Source organism: Plectropomus leopardus, chromosome 15, assembly GCF_026936395.1.
Source record: "Plectropomus leopardus strain MGB_pleo_1.0 chromosome 15, ASM2693639v1, whole genome shotgun sequence".
NCBI classification, from domain to species: Eukaryota; Metazoa; Chordata; class Actinopteri; order Perciformes; family Serranidae; genus Plectropomus; species Plectropomus leopardus.
Genome location: NC_142190.1, coordinates 34032595 through 34053578, shown reverse-complemented (window position 1 = coordinate 34053578; position 20984 = coordinate 34032595). Strand labels below are relative to the sequence as shown.

Sequence of the window (20984 nt, the reverse complement as noted above, 5' to 3'; positions counted from 1 at the left end):
TTATAGAATAGTGAAATGACTCAGGCAGCCAGGGTAGTAACTGCTTCAGCTGTTTTGGGGCAGACGATCACCGTGCACGTGAAGGTCAGAATGCTTAACTTCTGTCTCTCACTGTGTGTCATTTTGTTCAACATTACTTGAAATCCTTCCCTCTCAGTCCTTGCCACACGTTAACCTGTGTGTCCAGTGACAACACATCCACATTAGTGCAAAGTGTCCCTGGTGATAGGTTTAACAGTATCTTTGTAATACAAACATGATTCAGGCTTTCCTCAGTGTATCTATTATGTTTCACATGCAACACAATAGAAACACTGAGTCTCCCACTTTGAATGAACAAAGAGTCTACTTGCAGGCTCAGTGTGACTTAAATGGGGATTAATTGAAGCTATTGAGTGTGAATCCACAGAAAGAGACTTGTGTTTGTGGCACCATCGATGCCAAAGCAGCTGGGCAGACTGAGGAGGGGAAGAGGAGACGTACAGCAGCCCAGATGGGATGAAGTGAAGCCACAGTTTCAGAAATGTATGCTAATACATCCAGGTGTGGTGCAAACTTGCTCTTATGTCTAGCATGTTAACACAGAGAACAAGAAGAGTGAAGGGGGTCTCTCAGGCAGGATTAGTATGGAGCTGGTGGAGCTCAGAGGAGCAGGGAAAGTGTAGTGGAGTGCCTTCAATCACTATTATTGACCATTCCTTTATGCAGCAGTATGCTGCATAAACCAATTCACACTCACTAACATGGACACGCTCAAAGAAACACACATGTTCACACACGGAGGAGCATCCACACAAATGCCTTCAGCTCATAAGGACATGCAAATACAATAGAGCACTGCAGATTTGTGTCTCTGTGTGTTAACCAGAGCAAACTGATTTGATTTCTTAAACAAAGGACATGGCTCAAACATTTGCATTAAAAAAGAAAGAAAATTTCCTGAAAACAAGCAAAAAAAAAAGTAAAGAAGAAAAGGATCCCCAAAAGGTGTTTTAAAAAGTGTGCTTATGTATATATTATATTATATTTTTTTCTGAGTATATATAAAATTATTAATTTAAAAGTAAAATGACAATAATCATAAATATCGTTTTCTTGACATATTTCCATTTTTTGATATGCTAAAAATCTCTCCCTCTTTGAGTTTGATTCACAAGAGACAGGCATATAAATACTCATTTAAACGTGTGTGTGTGTGTGTGTGTGTGTGTGTGTGTGTGTGTGTGTGTGCGTGTGAAATAGAGGTGGGGTCGCTCTCTCATACCTGGCCTTTTATCACACTGCTAGCCAGTCTGTTCTAATGAGAGCTCCTCTCGTTCAGAAGCCTGCCTTGTCAACTTTTCATGCCAGACAACTTTCAGGGAAAGCTCATGGAAGGAGATGGAAAAGGGAGAAAAGAAAGACAAGAGAGACAGCCTGCTCTCTGTCTTCACTTGATATCTGCTTTCTCTGTATTGTTTCCTTCTTTGAAAAGGAACTGCATTTGCAACCAATAACATTCCAGTTTGATGATATTCTTGCATGTCACTGTGGTTATATGATTCAGGATTACAGAGATGCATGTATGGGTGCATATTACCTCTCCTCTCCAAATGTCATCTTGATGTCTTCAGTGATCAGTGATTTATTCTTGAGATGTTGCAGATAAAACACAAGGATCATAGCTTGCACTCGCAGCTCTTTCCATTATTTTAGTATGCACTGTGCAAGGGCCTAGTAGCAGCTTTAATCTGTGTTGAACTGTCATGAAAGGACTAAATGTGAGTAATTCAACAGCCCATAAAGTCTGTATTATGATATCTCTACCAATATTGCTAGAATGCCCCACTGTACGGCAGCCCCATTTGATCCCTGTCCCAGATTGGCTCCTCCATCATCTGTGACATGAAATACCCCGGCAGCCACCGGCTACAGCACACATCACTCTTCATAAACACTGACTACCTCTCTCTACTTCCATGTTTTCACACAAATTAGCATAACATTAGCATGATATTAGCACATCCAACCTGCACAGCCATGCCTTATCAAAGCGCTCTGTGATCCCCGGCTCTCTGCACTTTTGCTGGAGCAGAGAAAGGAAGAGAAAGTGAGAGAATCTGAGTTTCCCCCAAGAGAGAGGGAAAGAGAGAGGAGAGCGATGAGCTACACGATAACGAGCTGTGTTACACTACTACACAACACACAGGCTTGTCACAGCGCCTCAGAGCTGTGCTGAGCTAAATTGGCTGTAGCAGATGTTTGGTGACTATAACCACACAGAGCTGCGTACCTCACTTGACTTGCAAATATTTGCTAAGAGACTTCGAAATTGGATTTTCTGTATTGTCTTCTTTTAGAATGTGTAAGGTAGTGATTGCAGTGAGTCAGAATGGATACACAGAATATGAGTGTAGACTGGTATTTGTTATAAAATACTAGTTGTCTCCTGTGATGACATCTGGAGGCAAGGGATGCTTTGTTTGTCGCTTTCATGTGTCACACAGTGTTTCAGACACCACCTTTGGAGACACAATGCATTTTATTCAAGGGTTTATCAGGATTACTTTGATTAGTTGTGGGGGCTCAGCTTACTGTTATTAAGCACGTGTATCATTCTGTTGCATAAAAGTGAATATGATAATTCACTTTATTGTTTTTATGAATTTTTTGTTGCATCAGACAGTTAAGCTGAGTGAGGGGTCAGATGAGGCCAATGAAGAGAGGGCATGTTATGGATCCTGCAGGCCAAAGTCAGTCTAACAGATGTGTGTTTTGGAGAGAATCTGCAAGCTTTGCAAAGCTTTAAGAGAATGTTCAACATTTATCCTGATTGACCAGAAGCAGCACAGGGCCCACTGTACTTACAGAAAGGTGACATGCTGTGTTTGGTGCTGATGGGCCCACAGGCAGTTAAATGTTCATGCTGTAATTTTATTTTGGTGTCACTGTAACATTAAGACCTGTATTGTAGCTGTTTAAAATTGCGCCACACATCAATAATGTGCAGTTTTATATTTGTTTGTTTTCCAGTGTCACGGTTTCTTATCACATCCACGGGAGCCCTGTATATCCTGGATGTGCAGGTGGAGGATGGGCTGTACAATTACAGGTGTATGACACGCCATCGGTACACAGGAGAGACCCGACAGAGCAATAGTGCCCGCCTCATTGTCTCAGGTAAGAGAATACCAATGCATCCAGAGCTCACACCGTGCACCAGGAACAGTCTCAACATCACATACTGACATATGGCGATATCTGTCTGCTAATTAAATACATAAACTGACTTGGTACACAATATCTACAATAATATGCATAAGACCCTTTTTTTATTTAGGTTTTAGTCTCACTGATTTTGATTGGTTTCGAAATGAGAACAAAGTGACAGAGGAGTGGATAGAAATAAATCTGTGTTTGTAAAAAATAAATGAATCCATTTTTTAAAAAAAGATCTACGTCGTGTGAATGTGACAGGAAAGACACGTGAATCACAGAGATGAGAAGTGATGAATGTCATTAGAATTGGGACGCTTTGGGTGAAGTCACAGGCCCATCACTAGTTCCCAGTTATCATTTGTATTGGCTGGACAGATGAAGAAACAGATACAGACACAGACACAGACACAGATACAGACACAGACACAGATACAGACACAGACACAGACACAGATACAGACACAGACACAGACGCACACAGACACAGATACAGACACAGATACAGATACAGACACAGATACAGATACAGATACAGATACAGATACAGACACAGATACAGGCACAGACACAGACACAGACACAGACACAGATACAGATACAGACACAGACACAGATACAGGCACAGACACAGATACAGACACAGACACAGACACAGACACAGATACAGATACAGACACAGGCACAGACAGACACAGATACAGATACTGTTAATGATGTCATGGTACAACTCTACATTCTGTTTAGATCTCATGTCTATTCCAATGGGCTTTTCTAGGAAGTCTAAATCTATGCTTATTGTTATCTAAAACCACCTAAATGCACAGCCTTTTTTGATGGGATATCTATATGCCAATCAGTCTTCCACATGTTCTAAAGTGGACTGCAGTAGAGCCACACCCCCTTTTTTAACAAGCATGGTTGACCATGAGGAAAGCATGAGACGCCTTTCAATCTTTAAATCATACAGTTAAAGTACATGATTTGTGTTTAAACTGAGTTTAAAACAAACTATAAAAAAAACTAAAAAGTTATATGACTTATATGACTTGTTTATTTTACTTATACAGGTCAAAAATCATATGAAACATTTTGGCTTATATACATATGTATATGTGTATATATGCATACATATACATACATACATACATACATACATATGTGTGTGTGTGTGTGTGTGTATGTATGTATATGTATGTATATATATATATATATGTGTGTGTATATGTATATATATTTATTTATTTATTTTTTTTAGAATGATCTGTCCATTGGAATGGATGGTGAATCTAAGAGTCACGAGAAAATGAGCAGGGGAAATACAGTTAAAATAGGTAAAAGCTATAAAGATTTCATTTTGAAATGATTCAACCAACTTTTAATGGCCCTTATTAATTATATTCACATAATATTCATCTCTGGAGGTTTTCCAAATACTATTTATATTTTACATTTTGAGTCACAGCGACAAAAACAATGAAAAATACGTATGTACTGTTTTAAATCTCACTTTATTCATTAATATGAAATTTTTTTAAGCAAAGAATGAATCACACTTTTTTAATTGAAAGATTCTCCATCCATTGAAATGGACAAACAAAACATATATCCTATTTTTTTTTTTTTTTTGGTAATTATTTATTAATGCATTTAGAGTACAAATCCATTATTACAATATTTGTGTGTGTGTGTGTGTGTGTGTGTGTGTTTGTAATATAAAGTAGACTAAATATCCTTACTTTGTAGGTTAAAGTAAGGATGTTGTGTTCCTGCATGGTATTTTTGTGCTTTATTCCACCAGTTGAAATAAGGATTTTGATCACAATGCCAATCTTTTCATCATTTTTAAAGGGACTTTTAGCTCTCCATAAATTCTGGGAATACCATACCTGATCTTAGGCCACACTGAAACTCACAATCTGAAAAGAGTGTGTGCCCCTTTACCCACATACTATAGATACTTAAGATGTATCAGCTTTAAGTCAGAAACCAGTATTATGGAGGGAAATATAAAACACAGTTATCCCAGTTTAAACTCCCTGTGTCGCATTTACTCACCAGATCCAACCAACTCAGCACCCCACATCCTGGACAGCTTTGAGCGTCGTGAGGTGATGGCATCTCATCGAGTGGAGCTGCCCTGCAAGGCCTCCGGTCACCCCACACCCAAATACCGTTGGCTAAAGGACAACCGGCCACTGGAGACAGACACTCGCTTCAGACAGAGTGTGACAGGCCTGCTGATAGAGAGAGCCCAGCCCAGTGACACAGGGACATATGTGTGTGAGGTGTGGAATGGCTACGGAAATGCTGAGGTGGTTGGCAGGCTGCAGGTCAAAGGTAAGAATCCTTGGGCTGGTGGTTGGTCACTGGGGTTCAGTTTTATCAGTACAACAACGGGGACACTGAATGGGCAATGAATCTGAAGATGCTGTTTCTGAGTTTAAGGAGCTACATCCAAGCTAGCAGGAAACACTCCCACAACTTTAGCTAACATTACCTACAAGTTGCATTAATGTTTTAATGAAAACAACAAATATTATTAACATTTGTAGTTGTTTACAGAGAATGTTACCTTTAACTTTAAGAAGAGATTTCTAGGAACGAAAAGAAAACTTACAGCTGAAAACGTTACTAAAACTTTGCAGTGGTTGCATTGTAACATTCTCAGAATGTTTTTAGAACCAAAAACTGCTAGCTGGGATGTAGCATATTTATATTTTCTCTGGCCAAATAATAATAATGTTGAAATTAGAGGAAATAAAGAAAACCAAATATCCCAATCTTGTGTTGAAAGCAGTTACTGAAACTCTTTCCTCACCTACAGAGCCCCTGAAGGTCGTGGTGAGCCCGCGGAAGGTGAAGGGCAGTGTGGGAAGCCAGGTTTCACTCTCTTGCAGTGTGACTGGCTCAGAGGAGTACCAGTTGTCATGGTACCGCAATGGGGAGCTCATCTACCCCAGTAACAGTGTTCGCATGACGGGCCAAAACAGGGAAAACCTGGTCATGGCTGGTATGGCCAAGAGTGACGGAGGCGCCTATCAGTGTTTTGCCAGACATGGCAAGATGTCCGCCCAGGACTTTGTTCAAGTCATACTAGAAGGTCAGAATTCACAGTAATTTTATTACTGGAGATGTGGTAGCAGTTACCATACAGTTCTCTATATGTAGAATCTCTTTGTGTTGTATGAATCCAAACTGTGCACTGTGTATCTGTGTGTCCATGCTCCGATCCACACTGTGATATGTGATGTAGTGCAGTTTAACATTATCAGATTTTCTGATAGAGGCTTGCATACTGTTACGCAAGCTGGGCTGCTGCATTGTGTGCCTCTCATGACCACACCACTGTAAGGAGAATATTGATAATCAATGATGTGGAGCGAGAGAAAGGAGCTGTGTTAATCTGCTTTACACTGATTCTGCTTTTAACCCTTTAAGGACTGAGCAGAATGGCTTGATTTCTTTCAAAAACACATGAAGAAGGCAATGAGCATGAAGAAATTACCAAAATTAGCAAGAAATTATTACAAAAATGCAAAGAATTACAAGAAAATTAATAAAACAACAAAAAGTAAAACAAAAAATCAAGGAAAATACAATTTAAAACTGGTTAAACACACACAATCAGAAATATAGTTTTCCCTAGCTTTTTTCTTTTTCCTTAGACATTTTTCTCCAGCTTTTTAAAGAAATTCTGAATATACTAATTTCTTGCAATTTGTGGAACATTTCTTGTAAAGCTTCTCATTGTTTTTGTTCCATGTCTTTAAAAGAATTCACATTAATTTGCTTGCAATTCAAAAGTTTAAAAACTATTGCGATGACAAAGCTAATCATAATAATAAACATAATTCTAAAAAGAATTTAATTCTCATTAAATTATATATATATATATATATATATATATATATATATATATATATATATATATATGCGCCATGTGTGTCTCTCTCTGCTGCTCATGTATCTCTCTGTTGCTCAGATGGCACCCCGAAGATTCTGGCTTCTTTCAGCGAGAAGGTCTACAACATCAACGAGTTTGTGTCGCTGTCGTGCACCGTGAAGGGCACGCCGGAGCCCAGGGTAACCTGGACTCTGGATGACGAACCTGTGATAAGGGACAGCCGCCACCGCATCTCCTACTACACCACCGCAGAGGGCCACGTGGTCAGCCACCTCAACATCAGTCAGACCCAGGTACCTGATGGAGGGGTGTATCGCTGCATCTGCAACAACTCTGCCGGGACCGTTTCCTACCAGGCGCGAATAAACGTAAGAGGTGCTTGTCAGATCAACTCTTCCGACACACCATCACATATACACATCAACATGTCCTGATTGATTCTGCTTTTATATCTCTTTAATTGGCTACATGTGAAGCTCCTGATGTGCAGATGTTTAAAGAATGCCTGACTTAGTTTGTAACGTCTATTTACTTTTTGGTGTTGCTGGTTTCTCTCACACTTAAAAACTTGATATTGGAGCTTCAGTCTGTTTCCTCTTGTTATGGCAGATAATGCAACAGCCTTCTTTACTCTGAGAATCAGTTACTACTCTCAGCATTAGCTTTTCTAATACCCCTCGTCATAGCCAGTACCTGCTGATGGCTTGATATTGGTGCTATCTAGTTTCTGCAGGGAATTGCTTGGCTGGGTTGCTGATGTCATGTTGCGGTAATACTGGGACACTCAAGCTTTCTGTGCCTGGTGTAGGGCTATTTGTATTTCTCTGTTGCAGAGAGGGAAGGGTACTTTCTGTACACTGATTGCTTTAATTTGATTGTGTTCATTCTTGCATGTTGTAAGGCTAAATAGGGCGATCCTGGTCCATGGATGCCGAATGCAGCCAAGCAATGAAGATAAATCTCCACAGGTGCCATTGCAGAGAAAGTGTAATGACTGTTTCTCACATCGTTGGCTCCTTAATCGAGCTAAAGAGAGTAGCAGCCCAGGATACGCTTGTGCTCAAAGTACACTGCAGAGCCTAGTTAAACTGTCTACTGTAGTGCTTTAAAAAGAAACCTAGTAGTCAATTTCACTGAGAGATGCAAAGCTATAGACGCCTGTTGGTTATTCTGTTGGTTTTTTACAAGTGTATGTGAAAGCTGGTAACATGAGTAATGGTTTTGATAATAGCTTCATGAGTGGAGAAAGGGAACATTCTACTCTAATGCTTGTCAGAGGCAATCACATCTGGCACCAAGGAGGTGGGAGCGCAAGGTAATATTTACTCCAGGCTCAGATAGAAGGGAACATGAGTCTCTGGCTCTGACATGTCAAAAATGTGAAGGACAACAGAGCAGAGTGGGTCCACTAGTGATGATTCTGATTCTGGATGTCCTAGTCAGGACCTCTGAAACTCCTAAATAAGACTTGTCTATGTTTTAGTTACTATCAGAATGAATCAAGGCATATAAAAGGCACGTTTATGGTGTCTTAAAAACATGCAGAACACAGCACAGCTATCTTTTATACCAACCCCACCCCCTGCCTCAAAATCATTTTAAGAGAGTTGTCTCTCCAATGTGTCCTTTAAGGGCCTGCCAGCATCAGACCAATGAAAAACCTCACTGCCATCGCTGGGCGGGACATGTACATCCACTGCCGTGTCATTGGCTACCCATACTACTCCATCAAGTGGTATAAGGACTCCAATTTGCTGCCATACAACCATCGCCAGCGGGCCTTTGAGAACAACGGCACCCTGAAGCTGTTTGATGTGCAGAAGGATGTGGATGAAGGAGAGTATACGTGCAATGTGCTCGTCCAGCCTCAGCTGTCCACACACCAGAGCGTCTATGTGACTGTGAAAGGTACCAACCTCTGTCTGAGCTGTCTTCAGTAGTGATGCACCACAATATCGGCATGTCAACATGCTGATTTCTGCCGATATCACAAAAAGATTTTTTTTTAATTGAAAAGTGAACATGTACGAAACATCAACCCTGAGTTAAAGTATTTTTCTTATTTTGCACAATGAGTGATTATTATATACAGTGAAAAGCATTGTATTTAATGTCTCCATCTGCTGGTGGGCAATCATGATAAGAGGATGCAGAATATGATTTTAATTCCACTACAGAAGAGACTTTATGATCATTAAAGTTAGGTGAAGAAAAAAGTGGATATATCAATATTGGTATCAATAATCGCCTCAATGAGATGTTTTTATTTCAGTACTGGTAAATAAGCCAGGACTTTAGATTTAGGTGCAGTAGCTGTGTGTAATCATGTGTACTCTATCAGGATTATTACCAATCTGAAGTGTCAAGTAAGCCGTTTAGGCCATTTGTTTAAGATGTGCATACACACTTTATCAATCCCCAGTGTTAGAGTGTCTGGCTCACATGCTGTTCATCGCATTTAAAAAATACTTTACCTTAGTATCTACCTCTCCTTGTCGCAGATGTGTGGAGGAATATTCGTATACAACAACCTGTAAAAAAACCCACTCACATCACTGATAGCAGAACACCATCTCCATCATCCTGGCCAGTTTATCTGAGGCTCATCTGAATATGCAGCGGCGCTGAGCTGAGCCATATGATGATAACCTCGGATGGCTTTCTTTCTTCAATGACACTGCATAATTTGAAATGTAGGATGGGCAACCCCCCCACCTCCCTTTCTCTCTGCCGGGTCCTGACGTGCTAACAAGTATGCTAGGGGGAAATCACACAGTGTAGACAAAGCTATGCCGCCATTCCACCTCGTCCAATTTGCCTGTAGGCTGCTTAGCATTCCGCCGCTGCTGAGAGGGAATCCCCAGGAGCCTATTATGCCTATTTTGTTGTGAATTAAATAAGCGCTGAAGTGCAGCTTATTCCAATGTTATTTTAAATCATTAATTTTCCAAAGTATCTGGTTCTCACGATGGCTGCATGTCCCCAGAGAGCAAAGACAGTGAGAGAGAATGTTATATGCATGCTTTTTTGAATGAGGATTCATCTGCTCCACATAATGTACACAGAGGTAATAAAATACTTCTCTCATTCCTGCAGAAAGAACATCATAATATTAAGAGTTTAATGTGACTACTGAGTTGCTATGGGAGTGCTTTATAAAGTAGCTCAGCTATGCCATGTATAGGTACATATGTTAATGGTGGGGGTGTCTATGCACCTTATTATTTGATCTGGTTGTGATTCAGGTCACTACAGTGCAATTTTATCTCTATATATGATTATTTTTCTCACTGTGTGACAACTTGTTACTCTTAAAACATAGTGTATTTGTTGTATTTGTAATGATCCATAATTAAATACATTGCTTCATTACCTCCATTATAGTCTAGCAGGAGAAATAGGTTCCCATGTACCTGGATGGCAATTTTGTGTGACCTGGTTTTAGGAACCTAGTGGTATCTAGTTTCATTCTGATATTTGTAGGTTTTCTACCTCTTGAGCAAAAGCACATTTTCTCTGTTTTCTCTGGTCATGTAGCAATTTAAAAACAGATTTGCATCCTCTTACTGTAGAGACGGCCTAGTTTTTGTGAGGACTTTCTTTGTATCGCCGCGGTACTTCTTTAATAGCATTTAATAGCACAGCATTATTCTGCTTCATGGGGTACCTGGTCTGGTTTGAGGTGTTCTTGACTCATCCTGGTACCATAGACCTCAACCTTTTCATAACTTTCCAAATAATATAAGAGAATAAGTTTGTTATATTTGATAACTGTTGTAAGCCTAAAATTTGCCTGTTTTTTGTTTGTTGTTGTTTTTGTTTGTTTGTTGTTGTTGTTGTTGTTTTACCAATATAGAGTGTTTTCTTTTACCAATTTAGAGCCTAAAATGTGTCATTTGCTTATTTTTTTAAACCAATATAGAGTGGTTGCACTATGCCGATGACCTTTCCATTTCCATTCTGGTGTAAAAATTCTATGAAAAAGTGGCCTCATTTATCTTTGTATTTAGTCCGGTTCAGGATTTATGAAAATCAGTGATTTTCGCCATTAGCACGGACATAAATTAAAAATGGCCGCCAAACAAACCCCATGGGCAATGAATTGACCTTGGCAACAAGGCAAATTGTTAACTTAACACCACTTAAAAAAAACAGGTTATCAAAAAAAGCCATGCGGGTATTCATGGGAACTTATGTCTCCTGCTAGACTATTATGTTTCAGTAATACAATAGCAACAGAATGCAAACACAATGCACATGTTTCTGCCCATTACTAAGGGTCAGCCATTACAGTTCAATCCTACAAAATAGTTTCAGGCAATCACAATGTTGAGAACTGGGTTTTTTAGTTATAATTACTGACTTTTCTATAGAGACATAATCATTCAAGAGAGATTCATGATGTACATAAGATTTGATATTTTCCCCACTCCTAACATTTGTATCCATGGACTGTATGTTCTTTTTATGAAAATACATGTTGAGTGATTTTGGGCACCCTTTATTGTTGTTGAACCTAAATGTTCTGCAAAGGCCTGAGATGAAACTACTGAGATGAAAATGAATCTCTCTCATCAACAGTTCCACCTACCATCCACCCATTTGAGTTCCCTCGATTTTCCATCGGCCAGCGAGTCTTCATCCCCTGCGTCGTCATGTCTGGGGACCAACCTGTCTTCATCACTTGGCAGAAGGATGGTCGGCCAATCCCAGCCAGCCTGGGTGTCACCATAGACAACATAGACTTTACCAGCTCCCTGCGTATCTCCAACCTCACACTGATGCACAATGGCAACTACACTTGCATTGCACGCAACCAGGCTGCTGCTGTAGAGCACCAGAGCCAGCTCATAGTACGAGGTGAGGAGGGGGGATAAGTGAGAGGAGGGTGGTGGTGATGAGGAGAAAAGAAAAGGCACGGTTTCACTGACGATGCAAGAAGAGATTACTGTGTCTACTAAAAGTTTTAGGGACAAAACATAATGAATGCAGGAGAAAGATAATATAGTGTTGTGTATCAGATCTTTAAATGACATCAAGTTGTTTACCCCACTGTGATCTGTAAGATAATGATGCCCCTTAATCTTCCGGCCTGAATACAATAGAAAACATTATGAGCCATAATAGATGCTCCTAAGACTGAACATTACATTGTGAGAGGCCATGAGATATTTCTTTTAGAGTGAGCTTCTGGTGATCAGTAGACACATATTTGTCTTCAAGATAAAAAGGTGTAAACTCATGGCTACTTGACTTGCAGTTCCTCCCAAATTTGTGGTGCAACCTAAGGACCAGGATGGCATCTATGGAAAGGCAGTGATACTAAACTGCTCAGCTGAAGGCTATCCTGTTCCTACCATCCAGTGGGAATACTCTAAAGGTAACACATTGCATGACACAAACATGAATTACATGTGTATTTACACCACATACTTTATTACTTTGGCAACACACAACTGTCTCCTCCAGGTTTGGTGAAAGTGTTGGATGTGTCATAGAATTTCAAAGACTTTAAACTGCGTAACTTGCCCATCTTTTATGCTATAATGCTTGTGAATGCTAAGATGTTTTGTTCTACAGCAAGCTTACTGTCTGTGATCGATGATCTTTTCTAGAATGCCAACACAGCAAACATAATGTCCACAGCCATGAGGGTGAATGCATAATAACACCCACCTCAAGTCCAAACAAGCACTGTGAGATGAGAAACAGCAGCAGCTCAAGGAAGAGCCTTTCATTTCCCTAGAGGTCGGAAAAAGGTGGCAGATTATGTAACTACTAAACTTGCATAATCCCGTCCTGGCTGGACACAACAGTGACTCTGAAAACAAAGAAAAAGCTCTGTATGATATGACTATCCACTGCTTTCACTCTTGTCAGTTCCGACATTGCTTACTTATTATGAGACATGACTTAGGCTCATACATCATTACTGTTAATGCAAAGCTTTTGTAAAGCTAATCTTGATGACTTTGATGTTGCTTGACTTTTCTAACGGCACCACCATGACGCTCATATTTTTCATGAAATTAAATATCAGAAATCAGATAAATATCAAATGTCATGAAATATATGAAATATCAGACCATTCTCATTCCACACTTGCTTTGACAGTGCTTTTGGCATAAGTGCACCTTTCGCATGCGCATGAAACGTGGACATGGCACAGTGTCAAGTTGAAACACTGACTGTAACGATGTAATGTAAGGAGTGGATAGGTCCTACAAATCCCTGACTTTCATGCAGGAATCTGATGTTCACTTCCCGCCTAGTATGCTGGGGGTTTTTTATACCTTACCATGTGCCTCATTCCCATAAACCTAACCATCTATGCCAGCATGTGCGTTTTTTGACATTTGAAGTAGCATCCTGGAATGTCAACAGCAGATGCAGAAGGATAACTTAAAATGTAATAAATAGATGTGGAAGTCATTATGTGACAAATTCGGATCAGAAAGCGTTAAATATATATCAACTAGCACTGTAGGATGAATTGACATGAAATTTGCTTCATATGTTCATATGCTCCTCACAACTTGTAATAACTTTGGTGATCTTCATCTAGCGCCATCATCAGGTCAGCGACTTAAGTTCCTGATCTGCTGATCTAATAACATTCCCATCAGTCTCAGCTGTACTTTGTGCATGCTGTTAATAAGAAATGTTAGCACATCACAGCTGTAGACATCAGTTATCCCTCAACCTACCCCATGTACCACTGTATCTCCACTAATGAATACAACGTAATATGTTGTTGTAGAGTACAGTTTGCAAGTTTGTCTGTCAGCAAACAATCAAAGATTCATTGATTATTTAAAAAAAAAGTTGATATCTGATTAATATTTATTGTAGGTCTGACCATAAAAAAATGAAAATATACATTTATCAACTATGGGTCTTATCAGATAGCATTTGAACTTCTTGATCAGAAGTTTGTCAACACTGTCTGGCCTTATGTCATTGTTACTCTTCAATAACCCCCCACAATGTCTTTTTCCCCACTCTAACTTAAGACCATCGGTTTTAGGTGTGTTGGCATATCTGATAAGGTCCTAAAAAACTGATGCAGCGCCATTTTTATAGCAGACATATTATAGTGGTGTTTTGAATCATACAGATTGTGACTGGGCTAGCTCTAAACTTTCCAACATTTTTTGATCATCGCTTACTGTATCTACTGTGACAGGCGCCGGGGTCCCTCAGTTCAAGCCCATCGCCCTCAACTCAGGCTTTCGGATCGAGGTGCTGGTCAACGGCTCTCTGTTCATCAAGCATGTGCTGGAAGAAGACAGCGGCTTCTACCTGTGTAGAGTCAGCAATGACGTTGGAGCTGATGTCAGCAAGTCCATGTATCTCAATGTCAAAAGTAAGTCTCATGAAGAAATGCCACCTAAAACTGTATATGTAAAACTATCTTACATGCTGTAGATGGTGATGTGTGTATTAGGATTTCTATCTCTGTGTGTAGGGTTGGGTATGTAGTGTATTCTTACACTTAGCTTTCCAAAAATAATTATTAGTCACATATGAAGCTTAGCTTAAGTTCAATCAGTAAGACTATCTTTATGCGTATTCATTCATTCACATTTCTCTCTGTCTCCCACCTCTCCTGCTTTGTTCGTAATCAGTTGACTATAGGCTGTCCTTTCTCAAATAAACCAATCAGATTCTGCCACAATCTCATCAGCCAAACAAAACGTCACTGTCAAACTTTAAATCTGATCTTCTCTTTGCTGCTGTCACCTGTCATTTCAGTGCGAATTGGCAAAAACATCTCAACATCTTGTTAGTTTGTCACAAATGACACTCTCATCTAATTTAAGGCCACATTTAAAGATTTTTAGAGAGTTTTAGGATCATATTTGTATTTGGGGGGTCTGCCTGAATAGGTTTACATGCTTTAATGTTCAAATAATACATCATGTGTCTCAAACTGCCCTTTGCTGCAGCACCTTTGTCTGAAACAGGCTGTCTGAGCTAATGTCCCACCTCCTGAGAAGCCCAGTCTGCTCTGATTCTGTGCACACTCTATTCTATTTATTACATTTTGATGTCACATTTTTACTGAAGTAAACACTGAAACTCAAATCAGCTCTTTCAGGCAGCATAGAAGCAGTGCCGTCTGAGGGAGAGAGAGAGAGAGAGAGAGAGAGAGAGAGAGAGAAAGAGCCTCATCTCTTGAGCGCAACAGACAGACAACCAATGGGAAAAAATTGGATGTGGTCACATTTTGTAGATCCTCTGTGAAGTGAGACTTCCATTGTCACGATTCTGGTTTCATGAGCATTTCCTGCAATAACTGCATGAATATAAGGTTTATGGCAGTGCTATTTCAGCCTTCGCACCCTCTGAGGCCACATCTTTGGTCATCATAGCTCTCCTGCTGTTCCCTAAATCCATCCAGATCCAGATCCCTGGATCTGGCAAGACAACTGTCAAGACAACCAACACACTTGAAATGAGTAACAGCTCTCCTTACCAGTAATGTTAGCATCAGTCATCAGGTCTGTAAGATTTAATTCCTCTGTCCAATAAGGATATTTGCTCATATCTAGCATAAAACATATGTTGTTATCTCCTCATGTTGTTTCGCTAAATTTTTATACCACATTACTTGTTACACATAGCAAATAGATGCATAAATAAAAATATATGCTGCTGTGTTAGTTTATACTAAATGAAGTAGATCTATGGAATTTAGATGAGTAACCCAGACCTACTAAGTCTTAATTAGCTTGGAGCATTTATCAATTGTGCGATGGAGGTACTTTATTTCAGATGAGATTGTGTATCCACTCTTGTTTCCTTGTTTGACTGGCTTCATTGGAGAGCCAGCTTTTGATTTACACCAGCTTTATAGGTAGGTAGTGAAGACACACACGTGTGGCATTGACTGTTCAATTTACCCTCTTGTTCTTTTCTTGTCTTTCTTTGGGGGTATCCTACACTATAAACAGCTTCACTAACCCCTTAAAATACAATGATATCACAATGGGGTCTAATCGCCAAAGACTATGTACATTTCTCATCTTTAATCACATGTGCACATGTCGATCAGATAGTCACTGTCAAACTTGAAATCTGCTGTACTTTCTGCTTCTGTCAGCTGTCATTTCAGTTTGAATCAGCATGAACCTTCTTTACCCTTTTCTTCTCTGGTTTCATCACTTCCACCGCCCAGGTCTGATCTCAACCGAAGGCTACTCCATCCACATCTCATCCACTCTTTTATTTCCTTTATCTCCACCACCAGTGTATAGATGCCATCAGAGGTATATACCTATACCACTGTGTAACCATGCATGGATTTTCTGGCCTATTGAAATATGATTACATCACAACAAGATCTAATTACTAAAGACTATACACAATTCTCATCTTTATTATTGGTCACTCTTCATAAAGTCTCCCCGATTAACCTGATATTTTCCAGTCAACTACTTTGTCTTTTTCCATATTCTGGCTGTCCATGCCAAGGTCTGCTAGTAGCACTGAAACAAAAAGTTAAAACTGTGGCACAAAGGTTAAGTGAGTTCGGCTGCAGACTGCTTTGCCTGTGACAGTCAGGCCACCAGCAAGATGCCGTCATGGTTCTTGCTCTGTGCTTTCTGCCTGAATGAATCCCACGAAAGCAACACACATAGCAACCACGACTGGATCTCTTGGAGAAAGTACAGCAGTTATCTGCTGTGTGGCCAAGGACTTAGCTCCCCTCCATTAAGCCCTGAATTTTGCATGCAGGCAGAAGCTGCCATGTGGGTAAGAGAGCTGAGGGTTGGAGGAAGAATGGATTATCCATGTCCGTTTTCCCATCCTGTGCCTTTTTCTCTTGTTTCTTTAGTTTCTTTAAATCTTTTAAAATATGCATATACATATCTTCATGCCTGACTAATTTTATAGTTGTTGAGTCGGCATGTTCTGATTACCTCTTTCACTATAAAAGGATTGGAATATAGTACTTTCTTTTGCAGAGTTGCTCTTGAATTCATGCATTCTTAGACATTTCAGTGTTTGCTTACTACTAAGTTTTTTCCCATAATAACCCATTTCATTTTTTTAATAGGGATACTGCCCTCTTCAGGTTGAAAAAGCACTTAATAAACCATAAAGGTCTAAAACATATAATTCACCCTAGCTTCTCAGAGACAGAGACACTAAAAGCATGAATTTTACAGACTACATACCTCTTCTGTGACAAACAACCTTGTCACAAACAAATGTTTGAATTCCACAAAAAACACACAACTCTCTCTCACACAGTCTCTACCATATACTCTATGGGAAGTACTCTCCTTCAATCACTAGCCTGCATTTACCCACTGAAATTTGCATAAATGTAGTTGGACAATTAGGCCAACCCAAATATCCGGAGACAACAAAGTACATAAGGGAGTGCAACAATGCAGTCCTTCGTTCTTTTTCTTTTGCAATAGTAATTTGACTACTGATCCGCTTTCTCTACGGATGAAGTCGCAGCTTCAGGAACCTCGTCAGTTTCTGGCACAGACAATGCAGTCAAAGGTTTTCAGCAGCAGCCAGCCTGCAAAGCCTGCAGGTCCCTTCCCAAGTTTTCACGGCTGCAGTGCTGCCAGCTCATCCCTGCTGAGGAAATGCCTTTGTTTGTAGATGATGACATCTTATCAGTGTCCCACAGAAGTCCACTGCTGACATCTCTCCATCAATATTACCTGCTGAAGATGACGATCTGTAGTGGTAGGCAGGTAAGTTGTCTTTGTTATGGTCAGGATTTTCCAGCACATGCAGCTTTCTTTTAACCCCATCTTCCAGACATCTGGCAGTGAATGGAGGTGTCCTTACAACAGCTGAAAGACAAGAACCCTGGCTGCGGATATGGTTGATTTTCTCAAGCAGCAGTGTGGCAAGGAGAAGTTTAACTCTGCGTGCCCTCCTTTGATGGCCCAGCGCACCTGCTTCGACAGTCAGCTGGCTTGTCAGAGAGCAAGGAGCTGTGGCCACCGCTGCTGCATAACCGAGAGTCACCAGAGCGGAACTAGCTACAGTTGATAAAGTGGTTGTGTCGGGTGTTTCGCTAGTTTCCCTTCAGCCAAAAGCCCCCCGCTCCTAGACCAACTGAGAATGACACTTTGGATCTCAAAATCAGCCAAGTTAATCATCTGATTCAAGGTGTTGCTGCAGTGGGCTGTGCGTTGTCTAGCCACAGTAGACTCCTATGCTGTGGCTGGGACTGAAGCTCCCCAAAAAGGACCAAGATAATCTCTGCCAGCCCCGTCATCATGGATGAATGGGGTGAGTATTGAGTACATATATGGCAGTGTTGTGGTCTACGCTCTATCCATTAATATGGTTCTATGTCGGACTCCTTTTCAGGGTCTGTGCTCGCTGGAACGACACTGGACCGGTAATATGGGTTGGGTTTATGTCAGCTGTACCTTGCACCTGACTCCACTTTGGGCCAGGAAACATTCAAGGTGTCTATTGCTTGTCATTTGACCCAGCAGAGTTAGGTCAAAGCTCCACCCAGTCTGGTTGCTTACCACGTGGGTTGGCTGGGGCCCAATTCCTCTCTGCTGTGGTGGTCTAGGTTATAAAAGAAGTCAGTGTGGGTGGGCTGATCTTATGTTGTGACAGGGCTTTCATTAATTTGGCTCCAACCTCTACTGGGTAGAGTGGGTGGAGCCAAATGTATGCAATAGAATGTTGGTTATGACATACTAATGCTAGCTCTATTAGCACAGGCTACCCCCCTCTATCTAGGGGCCCGTTGCACCTTTTCTCTATGTTATAAAGTTGTTGTAAAAAGGTTTTCTCTCTTAAAGTCCTTTAATTACCAGCTTAAAAGCAACATTTTTAAAGGAATACTTTGCCCTCAACCATTTGTGTATCTATTACTCGCCTCATGTAGGTTGAGTCTGCGAAGAGAACTTTGTTGTTCTTGAATACCACCATGGTGACAAATAATTTAAAAACTGAGAAAATTCTTGATGAGTCAAAGTCATAGGGGAATGTGTTTAGTAATGGCAAAACTCCATCAAAACATCTGTTTACAGAGGCACCTGGTGGCTCAGTGGATAGAGTGGGCCTCAGGTGCATGTCCTGCTCCTAAACTTTCAGGTTGTTGTGATAGTTGTCCTGATTTGTGTCTCTTTGCTCTCTATAGTTACCCAAGTCACCAGGGGAGCCACATCTCATTCTTTCTTGTGTGTGTGTGTGTGTGTGTGTGTGTGTGTGTGTGTGTGTGTGTGTGTGTGTGTGTGTGTGTGTGTGTGTGTGTGCGCGTGCGTGCGTGTGTGTGTGTGTGTGTGTGAGCTCAAAAACCCAAAAGCCTGTTGAGGCTATGTTCGGTAATGTTGGACACTGTGATGTTCTGTACACTCTGTGCTCTTTATATGTTGTTTATCCAGGCCAGCCTACACCACTTGAGCAGTGGCAGCTACTTAAGAGGCTTAGGAGCCAATTAGGGAGGCACACAGCTAAGGCATGCTGAAGTACTCACGTGATGGATATCAAGCCACTTGGACAAGTGGCTTGATGTACCAGTAGACAATCAGTGGAAAACAATAGCTTCAATGAGAAACTCTGAGATGTATAATACAGACAAATGCATGGTAAAGACGCCATCAGGTTACATATGTGACACAAGCTTATATGCACTCACAAAGACAGACAAAGAACTGCACATGTTAATGCAAAGTCATAATGTAAAGGAATAGATACAAAGCAGCCATAACAAAAGAGTAATGAAGGAGGCGGCTAATGCAGCGGTTTGGATAGATCCCACTCTGCCAGGCTATTGTGGTGGACTGCACAGGAAATGAATTGCAGCTATTGTGATGTCCTAGCTCGGTGCTTTCATTGTTATGAGTGTCTGTGCATAGGCTAATGTCTAGTCATAATACATCATGCATCATCGTGCATGAACACCACCACTGTACTAACAGCCAATAGAAATTGCTCACTCAGTGCACCACAATTAAGTTTGCATGACTGTCTGTGAGTGTATGGAGATGCATTAACTGTAATGTTTACTTTTGCTTTCATAATCTGGTAGTAATGAAAGCGAAGTAGTAGTGATCAGTTTAATATTATTATTATTGCTATTTTTACTGTATACATCATAAACCATCATATATTATTATATAAATATACTGTCATAAATATGCAGCCACATGCTATTATTAGTAGTGAATAGAAAATGCATTTCCTGCAGAAAATATGTTCGAATACTGACAGCTGAAATTGCACAGCTATACTTAAAATACAAGAACCTTATGTGCTAATGCATTGCACTGCACTGCTGAAGGAGTGACACACGGAGGCAACACGGTCCCCTAAACAGTGTTCCCCTCCACACAGCGAGTGCACTACTTTCTCACTTTTAGTTTTTCAGACTAATAAAAACACAAAATGAACCCCAAAAATGTAAAACAAACAAAAATATATATGTATATTTTCACACCTGTTTTCCTAAGACTGACGAGGTTTCATTGCCTCATTAACTCATCATAAAACATACTTTATTGAAGACAGAAGCAAAACAAATCTCAACCAAACCATCTTGGTTACTCTTGCTTGTTAGTAAGTCCACTGTTCCAACTATCACCAGCTCAAATTTGGTTGAAATAAATCCTTAAATCACCAAGTTAGATGTAAAAAACATGCTGTTATCCCCCACGGTCTCTCTTTGTCTGCTGGCTGTTTACAGTCTTGTAACTTCTCCCTCCACCACTAGGTTTCACTGTGTCTTTTAGCTCAGCTGCCTGTTCCACCAGTAGAGACCGGAGACTGAGCTCTGGTGGTGCATGCTGACTTGCTGACTTGACTTTTTTTTGTGTCTTGACACTGGTTGAAGGTGAAGGCTTAATCATGATTTTTATGCTATTTCCAGTCAAGCATCCCGATG

The 20984-nt window shown here is 40.4% G+C and overlaps 1 protein-coding gene across 2 annotated transcripts in view; it reads left to right on the top strand.

The window, feature by feature from the left end:
* Positions 1-20984, top strand: part of dscama (Down syndrome cell adhesion molecule a) — a 129265-nt gene that overhangs the window by 76455 nt on the left and 31826 nt on the right. For both annotated transcript variants that reach the window (XM_088088407.1, XM_042499673.2), the window contains exons 4-11: positions 3013-3159; positions 5257-5535; positions 6023-6298; positions 7181-7477; positions 8735-9010; positions 11684-11962; positions 12363-12482; positions 14289-14468. In XM_088088407.1, the coding sequence (XP_087944533.1) occupies positions 3013-3159; positions 5257-5535; positions 6023-6298; positions 7181-7477; positions 8735-9010; positions 11684-11962; positions 12363-12482; positions 14289-14468 (1854 nt within the window). The remainder of the gene's footprint in view (positions 1-3012; positions 3160-5256; positions 5536-6022; positions 6299-7180; positions 7478-8734; positions 9011-11683; positions 11963-12362; positions 12483-14288; positions 14469-20984) is intronic.